Source organism: Chionomys nivalis, chromosome 7, assembly GCF_950005125.1.
Source record: "Chionomys nivalis chromosome 7, mChiNiv1.1, whole genome shotgun sequence".
Classification (NCBI taxonomy): domain Eukaryota; kingdom Metazoa; phylum Chordata; class Mammalia; order Rodentia; family Cricetidae; genus Chionomys; species Chionomys nivalis.
In genome coordinates, this window is record NC_080092.1 from 12,559,834 (window position 1) to 12,576,543 (window position 16,710).

Below are 16,710 nucleotides of genomic sequence, written 5' to 3' on the forward strand. Positions count from 1 at the left end.
TGCTGATCAGCTGAGACTTGACATTCTCAATGGCCTCAATGGTCCCAGTCTTGATATTGGGGGAGGGGAGAGTTCATGCTCTGGGTTTTCTATATTGAGGGAGAGGTAAGTGTACCTTGGCGCAGGACCTCTGACCCTCTTCAGCCTCCAGCAGGTGCTCCTTGCCTGGAGCACTGAACAGATGTTCAGTACTGTTAAACTCTGAAAAGCTACTATTATTAGTGTTAACCATGAGTCCTTGGCCTAAGTACATCTTCTCATGTCTGTGTTCCTATAATTTTCCTAATTGACCCCCTAATTGGCAGCTATGGGGCTCTCCCTTGCTACCCTGGCTGCCTTGAGCAAAAGGACTGTCAGACAAATAGCCTGTCAGACTACCGTCCTTACACCAGCACTGGCTGTCTCGAACATTCTGTGACTGTCTAGAGCAAACTCCAGGATGATCAAAGTTGATTGTTCCAGGCTCCTGAAGGCTCGGCTTCAGTTAAGGGTGTTTGAAACAGTTCACACCAGACATTTTGCTGTCACCAACCTCTAGATTCTAGATGGTCCTACAACTGTTTATACCCAGGTCAGAGAAGGAGAGCTGCTTTTGGTGGCCTGGCAGAGGGATGCAGAGGACTGCAGTGATGGGTGCTAAGCAACAGGAGGCAGAGGCTTGAGTGATGATGACTCAGTGCCTGAGAGCACTTGTGGCTCTTGCGGGGGACCTGGGTTTGGTTTCCATCATCCACACGGTGGCCAGGGGATCCAGTCCCCTCTTTTGACTTCCATGGGCACCAGACAAGCACACGGCGCAATACACTCAAACACGTGTAATAAATATGAGCACAAAATGTTAAGAGAGAAGCAGGCTGTGACTGGTGCAAGAACAAATTGTCATTTGCACAGGAGGTGTGCTGTGACTGGTACACTTTCTTGCTCTATATAAGCAAGGCGTTCCACTCAGCGAATTGGCTGGAAGGCTCAGTCTTGTGCTATTTGCCTTAGTGTTACTACATGAGGCCCAACAAGAGGCTTCTGTTGCTGTCTTATCTTGCTCACAGTTAGCAGTGCAGGCTGAGCTGAAAACGAAGAGAAAGTGGCAGGAATAGTGGAGCAAAGGCAGAGAGGCGTGGCAGCCCGAGCTGCAGAAGCAGAGGGGCCGAGGCTGCTTGACAACTCTAACTTCAGCTAAAACATGAGAAACAGGAGGGAAGAGTCTAGCAGTAGCTGCTTTTCAAAGGGCAGCATGGGCGGCAGCAGACAGCGTCAAGGCAGCTCCGGTTGCCCTGGGAAGAGTGAAGCAAGGGCTGAAGGAGAGGACTGGAATGCCTACCCACAAGCTGCAAGTAAGCAAGAGCTAACACTAGAGGGCGCCACTAGTTCACACAGCTCCCTGCTGTCAAATTCGGAGGACTATAGTGCTTGGCCCCTGATTGCCCGTGAAGCGCTAGCTTCTTCTTCTTCTTTTTTTTTTCGAGACAGGGTTTCTCTGTGGCTTTGGAGCCTGTCCTGGAACTAGCTCTGTAGACCAGGCTGGTCTTGAACTCACAGAGATCCGCCTGCCTCTGCCTCCCGAGTGCTGGGATTAAAGGCGTGCGCCACCATCGCCCGGCCTTCTTTTTTTTTTTTTTTAAAAGATTTTTTTTGAAATATTTATTTATTATGTATACAATATTCTGTCTGTGTGCATATCTGCAGGCCAGAAGAGGGCACCAGACCTCTTTACAGATGGTTGTGAGCCACCATGTGGTTGCCGGGAATTGAACTCAGGACCTTTGGAAGAGCAGGCAATGCTCTTAACCTCTGAGCCATCTCTCCAGCCCCCAAGCACTAGCTTCTTGATGTCTCACAGTTTCTGTCCATTTCTACCCCTAGAGCCAGAGGACCCAAGTCAGTGAATTGGTAACAGCGTGTCATCCTCAGAGCGTGGATCCAGGTATCTTGCTTCTGTTGTTCACCTTCTAATCCTTGGGGTCATCGCTGGGGATAGATAGGTGGATAGATTGGGTCATAGAGTAGTCAGCTGTGAAATCCTTTAGATATGTTCAGCCCTCCCATGGTGTTGAAGGGTATCCATGGCAACATGGGTGGGGCTAGGACACTGGAAGAGTGGAGTAGGCGGGGAGAATCCCCTTCTTCCCGATCATCCACCCATCCTAACCCTAACCCTAACCTAATTATCTAAAGATCACCAGTCTCACTGCTCTGAGTCGGTACTGAAAACTTGGAAGCACTACACTGTTAAAAGTTGGATTGGGTTGGATGCCGTGGCACATGCCTTTAACGCCAGCACTTGGGAAGCAGAGGCAGGCGGATCTACAAAAGGACACTGCAGACCAGTCAGGGCTACACAGTAAGACCTTGTCTGAAAAACAAACAAACAACAACAACAAAACCAAGATGATCTGTTTTTTTTTTTAATTGCAAGAAGCAATTATAGTTCCTAGTTATAGATTCTGGGAACCAGGAGGGAAGCCCTGTCTGAAGATAAATAAAGAAAATGAGGAACTTGGCTGATCAGAGCAAAAGCAGGTGCTTTTCACTTCCACCCTCTGATGACTGGAAGCCAAGTGGGGGCTGGGATCTTGTTTTTGTCTGTTTTAATTTTTTGTTTTTTGAGACAGGGTTTCTCTGTATAGCCTTGACTGTCCTGGAACTCACTCTGTAGACCAGGCTGGCCTCGAACTCAAAGAGATCCACCTGCCTCTGTTTCTTGAGTGCTGGGATTAAAGGCCTGCGCCATCACAGCAGGCTAGAGTTCTCTTTTAATAAAGTAGGAAAGGAAGGTTCAGGGGGCTGAATCTCTGTCAAGGTCACCTATGGGAAAGGCAGAGAAAGCTCCTAGATACTTTGTATTGTCAGCATTGTCCTTCTCTGTCCCCAGAGTGGGCTCTTGCCTGGCCTCCTTTCCCACCAGGGTGAACTAAAGCGAACTCTCTAGGGCTGGGTGGATGGGGTGGGTCTCTCTCAAGGGCTCCTCCCTGGGATGGAGCCATATCCGGCCTCCAAAGTGGAAAAACCCCACACAAATCAAGGACATCTGGGCCCACCCTCTGGTCTCAGCCCCTCCCCATCACTCCCTTCAGGCTTGGGCTCTGCAGGCTGCAAGAGTGGATCTGGGGGTGAAGGGTGTGGTTTGAAGGGAGGAGGTCTTGGGGCTCTCACATGTGCTCAATGCCCCCAGCAGTCCCCCATGGAGGGAGAGACTGAGCAATGTTATTAATCATCTTCCAGAGAGGGGCAGGGCAGCTCTGCTGCTGTGGGGGCCCAGACTAGGGGTACCCACTGTGAAGAGGGGTCCAGACTGCAAAAGAGGCTGACAAATCAGACAGAAAGACACACAGTCACACTAAAAGCACAGACGAGTGTCCACCATGCTTAGGTTTGGAGCCCCAAAGGGGTCCTGACGATGCTCATTTCTGCCTTTTGGAACTGATTGTGAAGTCAAGGTAAACGGGTCAGAATTACCTATAAACCTTGATGAGGTGTAACTCACAGGACACTTGGCTAACATGGGCAAAGCCTATCCCTAGCACTGAAAAACAAACCACACACAAAGAACTAATCAGTCTCTGATGGGAGCATAGGCAGAGGTAGGTGGCTGGCATTTCCATCTGTCCATGACTGCCCTGGTCAGTTTTCTTCCCCAGGGGCATGCTCACGGGCCTGCGTCCTAGGCCTCTCCCTTCCATCCTCAACACCAAGCTGAACTACCCACACGCTGGCTGGCCCACGTCTCAGAGACTACCTACACTACCTACCACCTGCCTGGCTGTCCTGCCTTGACAAAATTAGCGAAACATGGGTTCCCTCCAGCTTGGGTTATGTAGGAACTCTGCCACACCCTGAGTATTTTTTTTTTGAGACAGGGTTTCATGTAATCCACGATAACTTCAAATTCACTATGTACCTGAGGATGACCTTGGACTCCCAATTATCCCACTTTATTTCTTGTAAATATTCATTTCTATCAATAAATCCTCAGAACTGCTCCAGAAAGAGAGTCTGCCATTACCTCCATTAAAAAAGAAAAGATCTGAGCCGGGCGATGGTGGCGCACGCCTTTAATCCCAGCACTCGGGAGGCAGAGGCAGGCGGATCTCTGTGAGTTCAAGACCAGCCTGGTCTACAGAGCTAGTTCCAGGACAGGCTCCAAAGCCACAGAGAAACCCTGTCTCGAAAAACCAAAAAAAAAAAAAAAAAAAAGAAAGAAAAGATCTATTTATATTTATATGGTGTGTGTGTATAAGTATAGGCTACATGTGTGGGTGAGGGCACATGGAGGCCACAAGAGGGGCATCGGGTCTCCTGGAGCTGGACTTACAGTAGGTATGAGCCGCCCAGTGTGGGCGCTGGGAACTGAATTTGGGTCCTCTGAAAGAGGAGCAAGCACTCTAAGCCACTGAGCCTTCTCCCATTATCGCCAATCTTTTTTGGGGGACAGGGTTTCTCTGTGTAGCTCTGGTTGTCCTGGAACTCGCTCTGTAGACCAGGCTGGCCTCAAACCCAGAGATCCGTCTGCCTCTGTCTCCCGAGTGCTGGGACTAAAGGCAGACACACTGCTCAACCTCTACCTCCATCTTTTTAAAAAAAATTTTATCTTTAAATTTTACATATCAATCCCAGTTCCCCTCTACCCTCCCAACCCGTCCACTCCTCAGAGAGGGTATGGCCTTGGCCTGGGATGATCTGCCTCCTAGGTGCTGAAATTATGTGTGAGACTCTTAAGATGAAGACTCCTCAGGAACTTCGTGTTTAATTCTGAGCAAAAGAGGTAGAACCAGACAGCAGGAAGCAAGTCACCCTCCCAGGACTCCACGGCTGAGAGGTGGGATCCACTGTCCATAGGTCGGTCACACAGGAGGACGTTAGCAAAGTTCTGGGGCTGGGTCCGGGACCTGGCAGCAAAGATCTGGGGCTGGGTCCTGGCAGCAAAGCAGGCCAGGAGCCAGGCCGAGGACCAGCCTTGACGTCCCAAGGGAGGGAGGCGGGTAATCATATTGTTGAGAAACACAGAGGATGTTTCTGGAATCAACTTTTACCTTCAAAGAGGCATTTCTGGGTTGTCAAAATGGCTCAGTGGGTAAAGGTGCTTTCTGTGCAAGCCTAGTAACCCGAGTTCAAACCCTGGGACCCATGTAAAGGCTGAAAGACAAAAGATGCCTTTGTTCTTTGGCATCCATATGTGCACACAATAAGTCGTCACACTCAAAACAAACAAATAAAGCTTTTCTTTTCCTTCTTCTCTTTCTTCTTTTTGTTTTGTTTCTCTTTATAGCCCTGGTTGTCTTGGATCTGTCTGTAGACCAGGCTGACTTTGAACTCAGAGATTCACCTGCCTCTGCCTTCTGAGTGCTGGGATTAAAGGTGTGCGCCTCCACTCCCCAGCATTAAGAAGGTTTTTCAAAATGAGGTTCTTTGGAGCTAGAGAAATGGCTCATTAGTTAAGAGTGTATAATTGCTTTTGCAGAGGACCTTAATCCAGGTCCTAGAACCCATGTTAGGGAGCTCACAACTGCCTTTGACTTCAGCTCCAGATGAACACAATGCCTCCGGCCTCCTTGGGCACTGACACACACATAGATTCACATACAGGTCCACACACATACACGGAATTAAAATGATAAATCTTTAAAAGGAAAGAAAAATAAGTAGGAGACTCTTCCCAAAGTATTAAATGGAGTTACCTTAAGACCTAGAAATTCTCCTCCAAAGCAAAATCCCAAGACCTTGTAGATGGCTGTTTATAACCAGAAATAGTTATATCCAGAAAGTGGACACTATCCACGGGTTCTGCAGTGGTCGAAGGGAGACAGGGAACTATATGAAGTTCCCACACGAAGGAACTGAAAGACCCTGCAGGATGGAGCCCCAGTGTGCAGCACAGTGGAAGAGCCCGCGAGAAGACGGAGGCAAACTGACAGACAACGATGATCCGATTGGCCCGCCAGTAGAGAGGAGAAATGCTTTGGTGGCTTGCCACCAGGCACATCTGGGAAGAGATAACGCGGAATGACTGCTAACGGGTCTAGGCTTCCTTTTGAGAGCGATAAAAATGTTCAAAGCTGGATAAAAGTGAGAGTTGATCAGTGGTTAAGAGCACTGACTACAGCCAGGCGGTGGTGGCGCACACCTTTAAACCCAGCGCTCTGGAGGCAGAGGGGGGCAGATCTCTGAGTTCGAGGCCACCCTGGTCTCTAAGGCTACACAAAGAAATCTGGTTTTGAAGACCAGCCTGGTCTACAAGAGCTAGTTCCAGGACAGGCTCCAAAACCACAGAGAAACCGTGTCTCGAAAAAACCAAAAAAAAAAAAAAAAAAAGAAAGAAATCTGGTTTTGAGAAATAAACAACCCCCCTCAACTCCCCAAAAGATAATGACTGATTTTTCCATATGACTTGGGCTTAATTTCTGGCACCCACATAGTATCTCATAACTGTTTGTAACTCCAGTCCCAGGGAACCAGACTTTCTGACCTCACGCACCAGGCACATGCAGTACTCATACATATATACATGCAGGCAAAACACTCATACAGTTAAAACAGAATAAAACTTAAAATTGATGATAGTCATGATTGCACAGCATGATGAAAAACTGGAAGTCAGTGACCTCTGGCTTTGGATAGTATGTGACTTGTACCTCCATAAAGCTGTTTTCCCAAAGACCCTGGGTCAGGATCTTGGAGGTAGCCAGAGTCTGTGGCCATAAGGCTAGAGGAAGTAGGCCCTCCCCTACTTCTCTAAAGGATGAGTTTGCATGCCCACTTCTGGTCTCCTTCAGATGTATTCCACTGTGGAGCCTGTACACCTACCACCACCTCACTCTCTCTTCTGCCTGGAATGTATTTACCTCCTTGCCTTCACCCCGGAAAGTCTTCCTTAACTCCTCACTAATCAGATTTATTAAGTACTCATTGAGCGCTAGGATCCACATTAGGTGCTTGGGAGACCTTGGCCATTCGTGTCACCCAGGATGTTCCCAGATTTGTACCATTTCCACCAACAGAGCCAGAGAGAAAGTAGAGAAGGGGGTCAGCTTCCAAATGCTCAACTCATCTTGCTGTTGGGCCAGTGTCTCCTGGGAAATCTTCAGCCCTATGGAAAAGGCCCCCTGCAGAGGAAACAGGAGAACCAAGGGCAGGAGGTGGGAACTTAGCCAGTGCTGGGAAGATGGAGAGTTACTAGGGAATACATTTGGGAATGAGTGTAGGGATTTAGAGTCCCAAGTGGCGACAGTTTGGACTGTGTTGGTGCAATACTGCAGTGTGGGACCTCCCTAGGAGGGCTCTGAGGACCAACACGCCTGCAACAAATCCCATTTACAGCTAGACCTGAAGAAGAACTTCCTGGGATCTTGCATGTACTGACACGCTTCCCAGACAGTGCTGGGCTAAAAACCCGCCCACAGGACTGCTGGCACCAGCTTGCCCTGACAAGCAAAGGTAGCCTGGTGTCTGGGACTGGATTTGGGTGACTCCTTGGACCCAGCTGCCCTGGGTGTGGGAACTAAATGTCTGTGGGTCATTTGAAGTTCTCTGCCCCCCTCAGAGACAGCCCACAATGATGAGAAACTTTCAGATGCCTCGAGGCCCAGGGAGGCTGGGGAATGGGGCTGAGGTTCTTTGGTGGGGTCAGGGACTGGACCTAGCAGCCAGGAAGTTGGACCAAGGCAGAAAGAAGCCCTAGGCATAGTTACCCTTCCCCTGGGTCGGGATGACTTATTCACCCTCCTGGAGTCTCCTTTCCCCGCCGCCTTTCTAGCAAGCACCTGGTGAACCTGGAACAGGAGATGGGGGAGAACTGTCTTCGACTGACAAGTTCCACACATGTAGGAGCCCAGGGACCTCTCCATACTTAGAGGAAGCTCCACAGACAGAGGCTAGGTGCCTGCCTTCTCTGCCTCCGAGTACAGGTCTCTCCAATTTCTGGGGGAGCCACTTTGCAATTTCTCGAGGGGATCACTGACATCTTGGGGAGCCCAGCTCTATCTGTCACCTGGACTCTGAAATGGTCACCAGACCATTTAATAAGTTCTCTCCCCGGAGCAGGGCTCCCACTCTGGTGGATGGCTAGGTGGACTGCCGGCAAGGAGTGAGCATTCCTGCCACAAGCTCAGGATTGGGGACCCCCCATTTTGCGCCGGATGCCCGCCGGGCTTCATTCTCCCAGCACGGGCGGAATCCTGGACCCCGTGTCTGCCGACTCGCCCAGCGATGAGGCTCCGGCTTCAGGAAACCAGGGTTGAGACCGCACACCTGTCGCCCTGGATCTCTCATTCGCCAAGTCCTTGTCGCTGCTTTGTGTCTCTCCCTGCCACCGCATTCCCGTAGTCTGAGAGCGAAGACTTTGGAGTCAAGTGAGCCGGAGACCAGCTTAAGAGTGTTGGGGGTAGCCCGAATGGCATCCAGTCGAGCTCGAAGTTAGCGGGAGTCTGCGAGTTCCAGGCGTGGCCTGAGCTCGGGACAGGGAGGGGCATCTCGGCCCCGCCCCGCCCCCATCCTTCTCCAACTCTCGGGCGGCTGGGCTGCTGAGCTCAACCCAGAAGCCCGGAGCCCACGGGCTGAGCGTGCAACAGCCGGGATGCGCTCCTGTCTGCTATCCCCGCTCCCAGACCTGGGCGCCGCGCGACCCGATGGCAGGTAGCGGCGGTCTAGGCGGGGGAGCTGGGGACCTCCAGAGCGCCGGGTCGGGGCAGGGGGCTGCACTGCGTGCTCCCCGTGCTCCGCTGGCGTTCGTAGCTCTGTTGCTAGGCGCCTACTGCCTTTTTGCCCTCCCGGGCCGCTGTCCACCTGTCGCCCGTGCCCCTGCACCGGTTCCCGCGCCCGCCGAGCCTCACCATTCCTCCCGCCGTCTGGGAGCGCCAGATCTGCCGGTGGCCAGCGGCCCGGGGCGCCGGCGCTTCCCACAGGCGCTCATCGTGGGTGTGAAGAAAGGCGGCACGCGCGCGTTGCTGGAGTTCCTGCGGTTACACCCTGACGTCCGTGCACTTGGTTCTGAACCCCACTTCTTCGACAGGTGCTACGAACGCGGGCTCGCCTGGTACCGGTGAGCGCCCCTGCTGGTCTGCCCCTTCAGCGTTTGTGTGCGCCACGGACTGTGCTTTTAGCTCAGGGGCGTCGTGCGATCCCGGAACCCAGGACAAATAGGGTCTGAAATAAGCCTGTTAGAGAAACAAACTTGACCTCGTGGATGAGACGCCCAAAGAAAGGCCTTTTATAGCCAAGGGCCCCAGGGATTAGAAAACCTCAGGGAAAACCCCGTTCTCCTGTTGGGTGGGCTGAGGGACTCGGCAAGGTGTGATCCTAGCTGGGAAGTATTTTCAAGCCAGTGAGACTTGCCTTTTTAAAGGGTCGGGTACTGGGGACTGAACCTGGAGCCTCATATGTACTAAACAAGTATTCCACCACTAAACTATTAATATATAATATAGCCCCAGTGGGATTATTTGGGAGCCTTAGAAATACTTGGAGTTTAGGCACCTTATCATCCCTTCGTGCCCGCCCCCCAATTATAAGTCTGAGTAAGTATGGGTAATTATCTGACCACTAGTCAAGTATATTAGGAAGGATCTTCAGGTTTCTAGACGCTCTCTAGAAAGTTCCTACCCCCGCGAACCTCCCCCACCCTTCATCAGGTGAGCCTTTCTTGACTGCTGGAATCTGGAGAAAGTTAGGTTTGGTCTTTGGAGAGGGAGACCCTGCCCTTCAGAGCAGCCCAAGGGTGGGGATTGGAATATTGGCATACAGCTTCCTGTAGCTGTCCTCTCTCCACCCAGGACAGACTTGGGGTGCAGCAGTGGAATGTGGGGAGCACCGCCCCAGCAATAGGTCCTGGTGGATGATCAGCCCCTCCCCTGCTGAGTTTGGTATTAGAGGCTGGAGGCAGGCCCCACCCACTGCCTCCTGCAACTTTGCAGGCCTCTAGGTACCCCTTCCCGTCCTGTGGGAAAATGAGGGTTCACGGATTGGCTTGCCTCATCTGCAAGTCCGTGCTGAGTTAAAGTCACCTGGAGGATTAGTGAGGGTGGCCCAGGCACACCAGCTTCTGTTTCCCAGGTCCTTCCTTCCTTCCATTTGTTAACTTGCATTGAGACTGTTGGATTTGGGAGATAAGCTCCCAGCTCTGCAGGGTTGTACTACCTGAGGAGAGGCTCTCGGAAACACGGATGTTCCTGGCATAGTTGTAGGGAGTGTGAGGACAGCATACCGTATTTGTAGAGTCCATCTGGAAGCATAGGATGCTGGGGAGGAGTGGAACCCATGGCCTCATCCCATTAATCAGAAGCTTGGGGTGAGCAGAGTAGCCCTGGTGGGCTTCGGGACTGTGCAGCTTAGCGTCTTCACAAGGGCTGCTGTCCTCTCTAGTAACCGCTCCTCAGGTAGTGTTCTCGTGTATACCACCGAGCCTCTGAGAATGAGCACCTCTGACTCAGTATCTCCAGTCACAGGACCTGGGCTGAGCCCCCAGAACCTGCAGAACTCTGTCCGGGTATGGGTTGAGGAAAGGAGCAGGCACTGGTGAGGTTTTGGAATATTGCTCGCACTGGGCTGTGAGCTGCCTCATTCCGGCAGTGACCTGACCAGCCCCTGGACTCAGCAGAGGGGGCCTGGGTTGCCTCTCCCTGCTTCTCCATTAGATCATTTCTTTGACTTTGTTGTTGTTTTGGGGTCTCTTGTAGCTCAGGTTGGCCTCAAATTCCCTGTGTGGCCAAGGATAATGTTGAACTTCTTGCCTATACCTCATGAGTGTAGGGAATGATTAATGGAATCTCTAGTACAGGCACCACTGTGGCATGTGTGTGTGTGTGTGTACGCGCATGTGCATGTGTGTGTGTGAGAGAGAGAGGGAGAGAGAGAGAGAGAGAGGAGAGAGAGAGAGAGGAGAGAGAGAGAGGAGAGAGAGAGAGAGAGAGAGAGAGAGAGAGAGAGAGAGAGAGAATGCTGCTATGAGCATGTAGGTCAGAGGCTAATTCAGGAGTCTTCTCTCCTCCCAATCCCAATCTAGGGACTGAATTTAGTCACCAGGTTTGCACAGCAAGTGTCCTTACTTGCGGAGCCATGTCATCAAACCAAGAGGACTTACTTTGTTTATTTTTGTTTTTATTTTTTGAGGCAGGGTCCCATTTCTGCAGTTCTGCCTGGCCTAGAACTTGTGCAGATGTGCAGACCAGGCCAGCTGCAAACTCAAAGAGATCCAGGCGAATGCCACCACGCCCAGCCTATGGCTGGTTTGTATGCGGTTCTAAGAGCTGAACTCAGGACCTGTGCACATTAGGCAAATACTGTATCAACTGAGTTACATTCCTAGCTTCTTAGGCTTTTCAGGGTCTTTTCTCTTGGGGGCCATGGCCCCTGGCCACTCTCAAAACCATGCAGCATTTACTAGCCCACTCTCCCTCATTTATTGAAGATTTGGGGTGTCAGTCAGTGATATTTTCTGAAAAAGCAAGAAAGGGTAAGGAGGGATACAGGTAGGGGAATCCCTGTAGCTCCTGGGGTTTAAGATCAGGTCATAGGTGGGTGTGCCTGGGTATGCAGGGGGAGGAGCTGAGCTGTCTTCCCTCCTGTGACTGGGGACTTGGTTCCTAGCACTCTCTAACACTGGGATAAGGTCCCCTTGGAACTGACCCAAATGAGGTATGGGATACAGTGGTGGTTCTGGAGGGGCTGGGCAAACAGGGGGCGTGGTCTCAGGCTGGCTGGGAGCCACGGAGAAATGCAGACCAGATGGGGTGAATGCAACAGGAGAGAGGGAAGGTTTATAGGGCAGCTTGACAGAACTCTGCTCTGCTCGACCTCACCTTCCAAACACACTGCTCTCTTCTCTCCACGCTCACTCGCTCCTGAGGCTCACGGAGGATCACTGATGCCTAAGATGTCAGGTTGCAGAAGGGCTTGGGACTGGTTCTCAGACCTTAGAGTTGTAGCCTAAGCTCACTGAACTTCCCCTGACAGTATGTGGATCCTGATTGTACAAGACAGAGTACTGGGGACAGGGACTCTGGGAACAGAAATCCTGTGGAATCCAAGGTGGGCCGGGAGGAGGCCTGAGGCCTCTTGTTTCTCCTCAGTCCTTCTTGTTCTTTCTCAGTCTTAAGTAAGATTCCTTCCTATCAAATGGGGGAGTTTTCCCGGTTCACCCTGTCATCCAGGTGGAGGACCGAGACACAAATCCTTATAACTTCTACGGACCAGCTTTGCCTGGATCCTTGCTCTGCAGGGCTTCCCACATGTCACTCACCTCTCTCAGCTTTGGTCATGGATGATGTCAGGAGCCTGGTATTGCTGGGGGTCTCTCTCTCTCCCTCTTTTTCTCCTCTCTCTCTCTCTCTCTCTCTCTCTCTCTCTCTCTCTCTCTCTCTCTCTCTCTCCAACAAGATCTTGTATAGTTTAGCCTGTTTTCAGACTCTCTATCCTGTCTGCCTCAGTCCCCAGAGTTTTAGATAATAAACATGTACCACCATATCTAGGCCTGATCTCATTTTTGTCTAATGGGGTAGATGCACATATCCCTTGTCCATTATCAGCACCCCCAAACCAAGCACCCCAGCATGGCACCTGTGCATTGCCTGTATTTGCCTGGGAGCCTGAACAGAGAGAGGAGAATGAAGACCTGTGACTCAGTAAAGATGGGCTTAGTCCAGTGTGTCAGCTTGACCAGAGTGAGTTCTAGGGGTGGTCAGTGAGGGGTAGACAGTGTCCCCAAGAGGATGGGAGTCACGACTGGACAGGTGTCTCTCTCTCTAAGCCCCGCTGCCTCTGCCTCTGTTGACCCAGTTCTTGGCTTTTCTTTAGAGCTGTTTGCTTAACTTACCCGCCCCACCCTGCCCTACCTCACTGTGTACTAACTGGCTGGCAGGCACAGCCTGAGGCCACTTCTCAGGGTGCCTGGGCCTGCCTGGGCTCTGTGTGGGCTCCCCTCAGTTTCGGGCTTGACTCTAGTCTGCCGACTTTCTCTGAATATTTGGATTAGGCCAACACTCTTTCTCCAGAATGAAGGAAATTTCAGAAGCGCTGGCTCTTGGCACCCTGAGGCTACTACAGGACTTGGGGATAGGCCCCAGGTGGATCAGGCCACATCCCCGACTTTCTTAAGGATGCTAGACTCTGCTGGTGACTGTTTGGTGTTCTTCACTGGGTCCAGAGAGACAACTGAAGGTCAAGAGGGGAAGTAATTGAATTTAGAGGAGGGAGGGAGGGAGGGAGGGAGGCAGGCCAGACTTTGGTAGCTGCATAATCGATGACCTAGTTCATGGTCAATGATTACAGTAAAGAGGCCTGAAGGGTCTGTGCTGGCCAGCCTCGGGGTGCCTGGTCAAGGATAGGCAGAGCAGCCTTGAAAGGGGTGGGTTGGTCTCTGGTGTGGGACTGGCTTGGACTCCATCGAGGCGAAACTTCAGGGAGAAGGGTCATAAAACTTGAAGAATATCTTAGTGGCCGTTGCCCTCCGGGGCTGTCACTTTTTTTTACCCTAGAGCTGTACTGACTAGGGCAGCCCTGGCTTTGGGCTCCACTGCAGGCCCACACTGGGTTGGGTACCCCAGGACTTCAGGAGGGTGAATCTAAGAGGGGAGAAGGATAGCCCACCTTAGCCTGGGCTTCTCTCAGAGGAGGAGAGGTTGCCTGGTCCCCGAGGGTTGAGCTATCTGGGAAGGGAAATAAATGGCTTTGGAAGAGTGTGTGTTATGATCGATCACTCAGTTACTCTCTGCCATTCCACAGGGGTCTGATGCCACGTACCCTGGATGGGCAGATCACCATGGAGAAAACCCCCAGCTACTTTGTGACTCAGGAGGCTCCCCGCCGGATCCATAGCATGTCCCCAGACACCAAGCTGATTGTGGTGGTGCGGAACCCTGTGACCCGGGCCATCTCTGATTATGCCCAGACACTCTCCAAGACCCCAGGCCTGCCTAGCTTCCGTGCCCTGGCCTTCCGCCGTGGCCTGGGTCCCGTGGACACAGCCTGGAGCGCTGTGCGTATTGGCCTCTATGCCCAGCACTTGGACAACTGGCTTCGATACTTCCCTCTGTCCCACTTCCTGTTTGTCAGTGGAGAGCGCCTGGTCACTGATCCAGCCGGTGAAGTGGGCCGGGTACAGGACTTCCTGGGCCTCAAGCGGGTGGTCACTGACAAGCATTTCTACTTCAATGCTACCAAAGGCTTCCCCTGCCTCAAAAAGGCCCAGGGCAGTGGTCGCCCCCGCTGCCTGGGTAAATCCAAGGGCCGGCCTCACCCCCGAGTGCCGGAGGCTGTGGTTCAGCGGCTGCAGGCTTTCTACCGGCCCTTCAACCGCAAGTTCTACCAGATGACTGGCCAGGACTTTGGCTGGGACTGATGAACGTCCAGCTCAGCCTTTCTCTGGACGCCCAGTAACTTTAATTTATGTTTGTCTGCCTGGCCGTAGCAGGCGCTACACATGCTGTGTTGAGAGAGTATTTAAGAAATAAAGCCCAGATCTGTTTTCTTCCACTTGGGCTTGACGTTGGGGGTGGGGGTGGACACTGTTTGAATGGCGTCGTGCCCTGGGAGGCAGTCAGTGTCCTCGGTCCCACGTCTCAGATGACCGTGTGAGCCTAGCGAGGTTGAGCACCTGCCCAGTGACACACAGGTGGCTCTGGAGGGTGTCCACAGCTACTGTTTTCAGCCCTAGGAGGCTGAGGAGGGTTGCTCCTATGTCTAGGTTGAAAACAGGCTCCAGGCTCCTGAGCGACAGAGCAAGACAAAGCTGGTTTGACCAACTGTGTGTGCCGTAACCACCGCTTCGTGTGGTCCTTAGCCCCACCTGGGAGCCTAATGGTGTGGCTGGGTAGTAGGTAGCCGGTGAGCAAGTCCTTCTAGCAGCCACCACGTGGTTCCAGTGCAGCCACACTCTGGCACTGCCCACCGGGCGCCACTCCCACAATGCCGTGCCTGCTCTCCAGATCTCCTGCCTCTATTCTACACACCCTCAGCAGGGCAGAGCAGGAACCAGTGCCCATCAGTAGCCCTTGCTCATTCTTAGCCAAAAGAGGCCAGGTACTCTCCCGCACTCCAGATGCCCAGCTGTCCTGATAATGACCTCAGAGGCCACTTAAGCCACATCTTACCTCTACTGTCCCAGGCCTGCCTAAGGGCCTGGCTATGGCCTTTGCATCTGGGACTCCTTGGGTCTCGGGGCCTGTCCTTGGATTTTCCCTCTCAGAGATACTTAGGGAGTAAAAGATTTCCTGGGGATGAGGATAGTCTGTTAGCATCTGCCTCACCTGAGTGTCAAGGTTCACTGCGAAGCAAAGGTTCTGCGGGTCACATGACCCCATCGGCAGTATGGACACAGGGTCTATTAAAGTCTCTGCCAAAAAGAGGCTCAGGGCTGCAGGGCCCTGCCTTCACTCCAGTGCTTCTGAGCTCACACTCCTGGCTGGGGCTGCCCTGAGGGGCTGGTGCTTTCTCCAGCTGTGTTGCCCTGGGCCAGGATAGTGGGGTTGGGAGCTGGTACTGGGCTTTCCTTCCAGTACCTACAGGGCAGCTACCATGGCAATATTCTGGACAGATGTTTGGTCTAGATGCAGATGAGAGGAATGTACAGTCTCCTCCGGACGCAGGGTGACGTGGGTGAAGGGAGCTATAGTCCACACCTGGCCTTGGTGGATGGGACCTAATGAGATTGGTGACTGTCTTTATTTCCTGGGCCAGAGGTGGGAAGGAGGGCAGGAAACCCCTTAGCTCCTGGGTCAGTTGCCAGCCCATTGCACTCACATCTGGTTTCTCCCTGGACAGTCCCAGGACCCTCACCATCACCCTGATCCACTATTGTCCTTTACTGGAATGGTGTCTTCAGAAGATCCCATGATTTTAAACTGTTCTCATTCCCAGCCCCGCCCCACTACTTCTAGAGTTCTAGGATAAGGCCTAGAAGCTCACTTGCAGATGTTCAACTCTCCAGCACTGCACCCCAGCCCCCCTTATTTTTGTTGTCAAGATAGGGTCTCTCTGTGTAACCCTGGCTACCCTAGAACTCACCTGTAGACCAGGCTGACCTCGAACTCACAGAGATCCACCTGCCTCTGCCTCCCAAGTGCTGGGATTAAAGGCGTGTGCCACCACCGCTAACTGTTAAAACCCTTTAGAACCTCCTCAGCTCTAAGTTCCTGCCCTCCTGCCCCTGCCAGCTGCAACTCTCTGTTATGCTGTTTCTACCTTCCCAGGCTTTGGATCTACTGTTTTCTCGGCCCCATGGCCTCTGTGCAGATGAATCAGATAGAAGCCGAGTGGCACGAGAGTCAGGGACAGCCCTGAGCTGGGCAACTATCCCCCCAGTCTGGTTTTCCTGCTTCTCTCCCCATGTTTAGAGCTCTCTGTCTGAGGCCTCTGAGGTGAGTATTTTCCCTCCATGGAGCTTTGTTGGGTGCAGTGTGAGGAGGGCACTTGCTCGCCTGGACCCAGGCTCTAAGGACCGTTTCTAGATGCAGCAAGGAGAAAGCTGGACTGGTGTGTTCTGCTCACACCCGCCCAATGGAAACTTAGCCTGAGGGCCAACGCCCAGTGTGAGGTGCCCAGCTGGGCCTCAGAACACGTTGTGGGCAGATGTGGTGGGTCTTACAGGCTGTGTGGAGGTGGAGCTCCTTGGGGGGAGTCATCAGCCTTTAATTAAAGTCCCTAAATTGCTTCCCCAGCTGCTCTGTGGGTTTTCCATGTTGGAATGTTCCAGATGGAGAGAGAAGTGCTGATTCAATTACCTTCTTC

General features: G+C 52.4%; 1 protein-coding gene across 2 annotated transcripts; it reads left to right on the forward strand.

Annotated features, from left to right (window-relative positions):
- The first annotated feature begins 8,537 nt into the window (after positions 1–8,537).
- On the forward strand, positions 8,538–14,447 carry Hs3st6 (heparan sulfate-glucosamine 3-sulfotransferase 6). Of its 2 annotated transcripts, none has more exons than XM_057775849.1 (2): positions 8,538–9,031; positions 13,708–14,447. In XM_057775849.1, the coding sequence occupies exons 1-2, from the start codon at positions 8,619–8,621 to the stop codon at positions 14,321–14,323; spliced, it is 1,029 nt and encodes a 342-aa protein (XP_057631832.1). In that variant the 5' UTR covers positions 8,538–8,618; the 3' UTR covers positions 14,324–14,447. The 2 variants fall into 2 exon arrangements, with proteins under 2 accessions (XP_057631832.1, XP_057631834.1); XM_057775851.1 differs by lacking the exon at positions 8,538–9,031 and adding an exon at positions 13,082–13,143.
- Positions 14,448–16,710: the final 2,263 nt, after the last annotated feature.

What these genes read in the sequence shown, in the direction of transcription:
- Hs3st6 (XM_057775849.1), top strand. Translation starts at nt 8,619, where the DNA reads ATGGCAGGTAGCGGCGGTCTAGGCGGGGGAGCTGGGGACCTCCAGAGC. An exon ending in CGCGGGCTCGCCTGGTACCG is followed by an intron (nt 9,032 to 13,707) that starts GTGAGCGCCCCT and finishes GCCATTCCACAG; the next exon opens with GGGTCTGATGCCACGTACCC.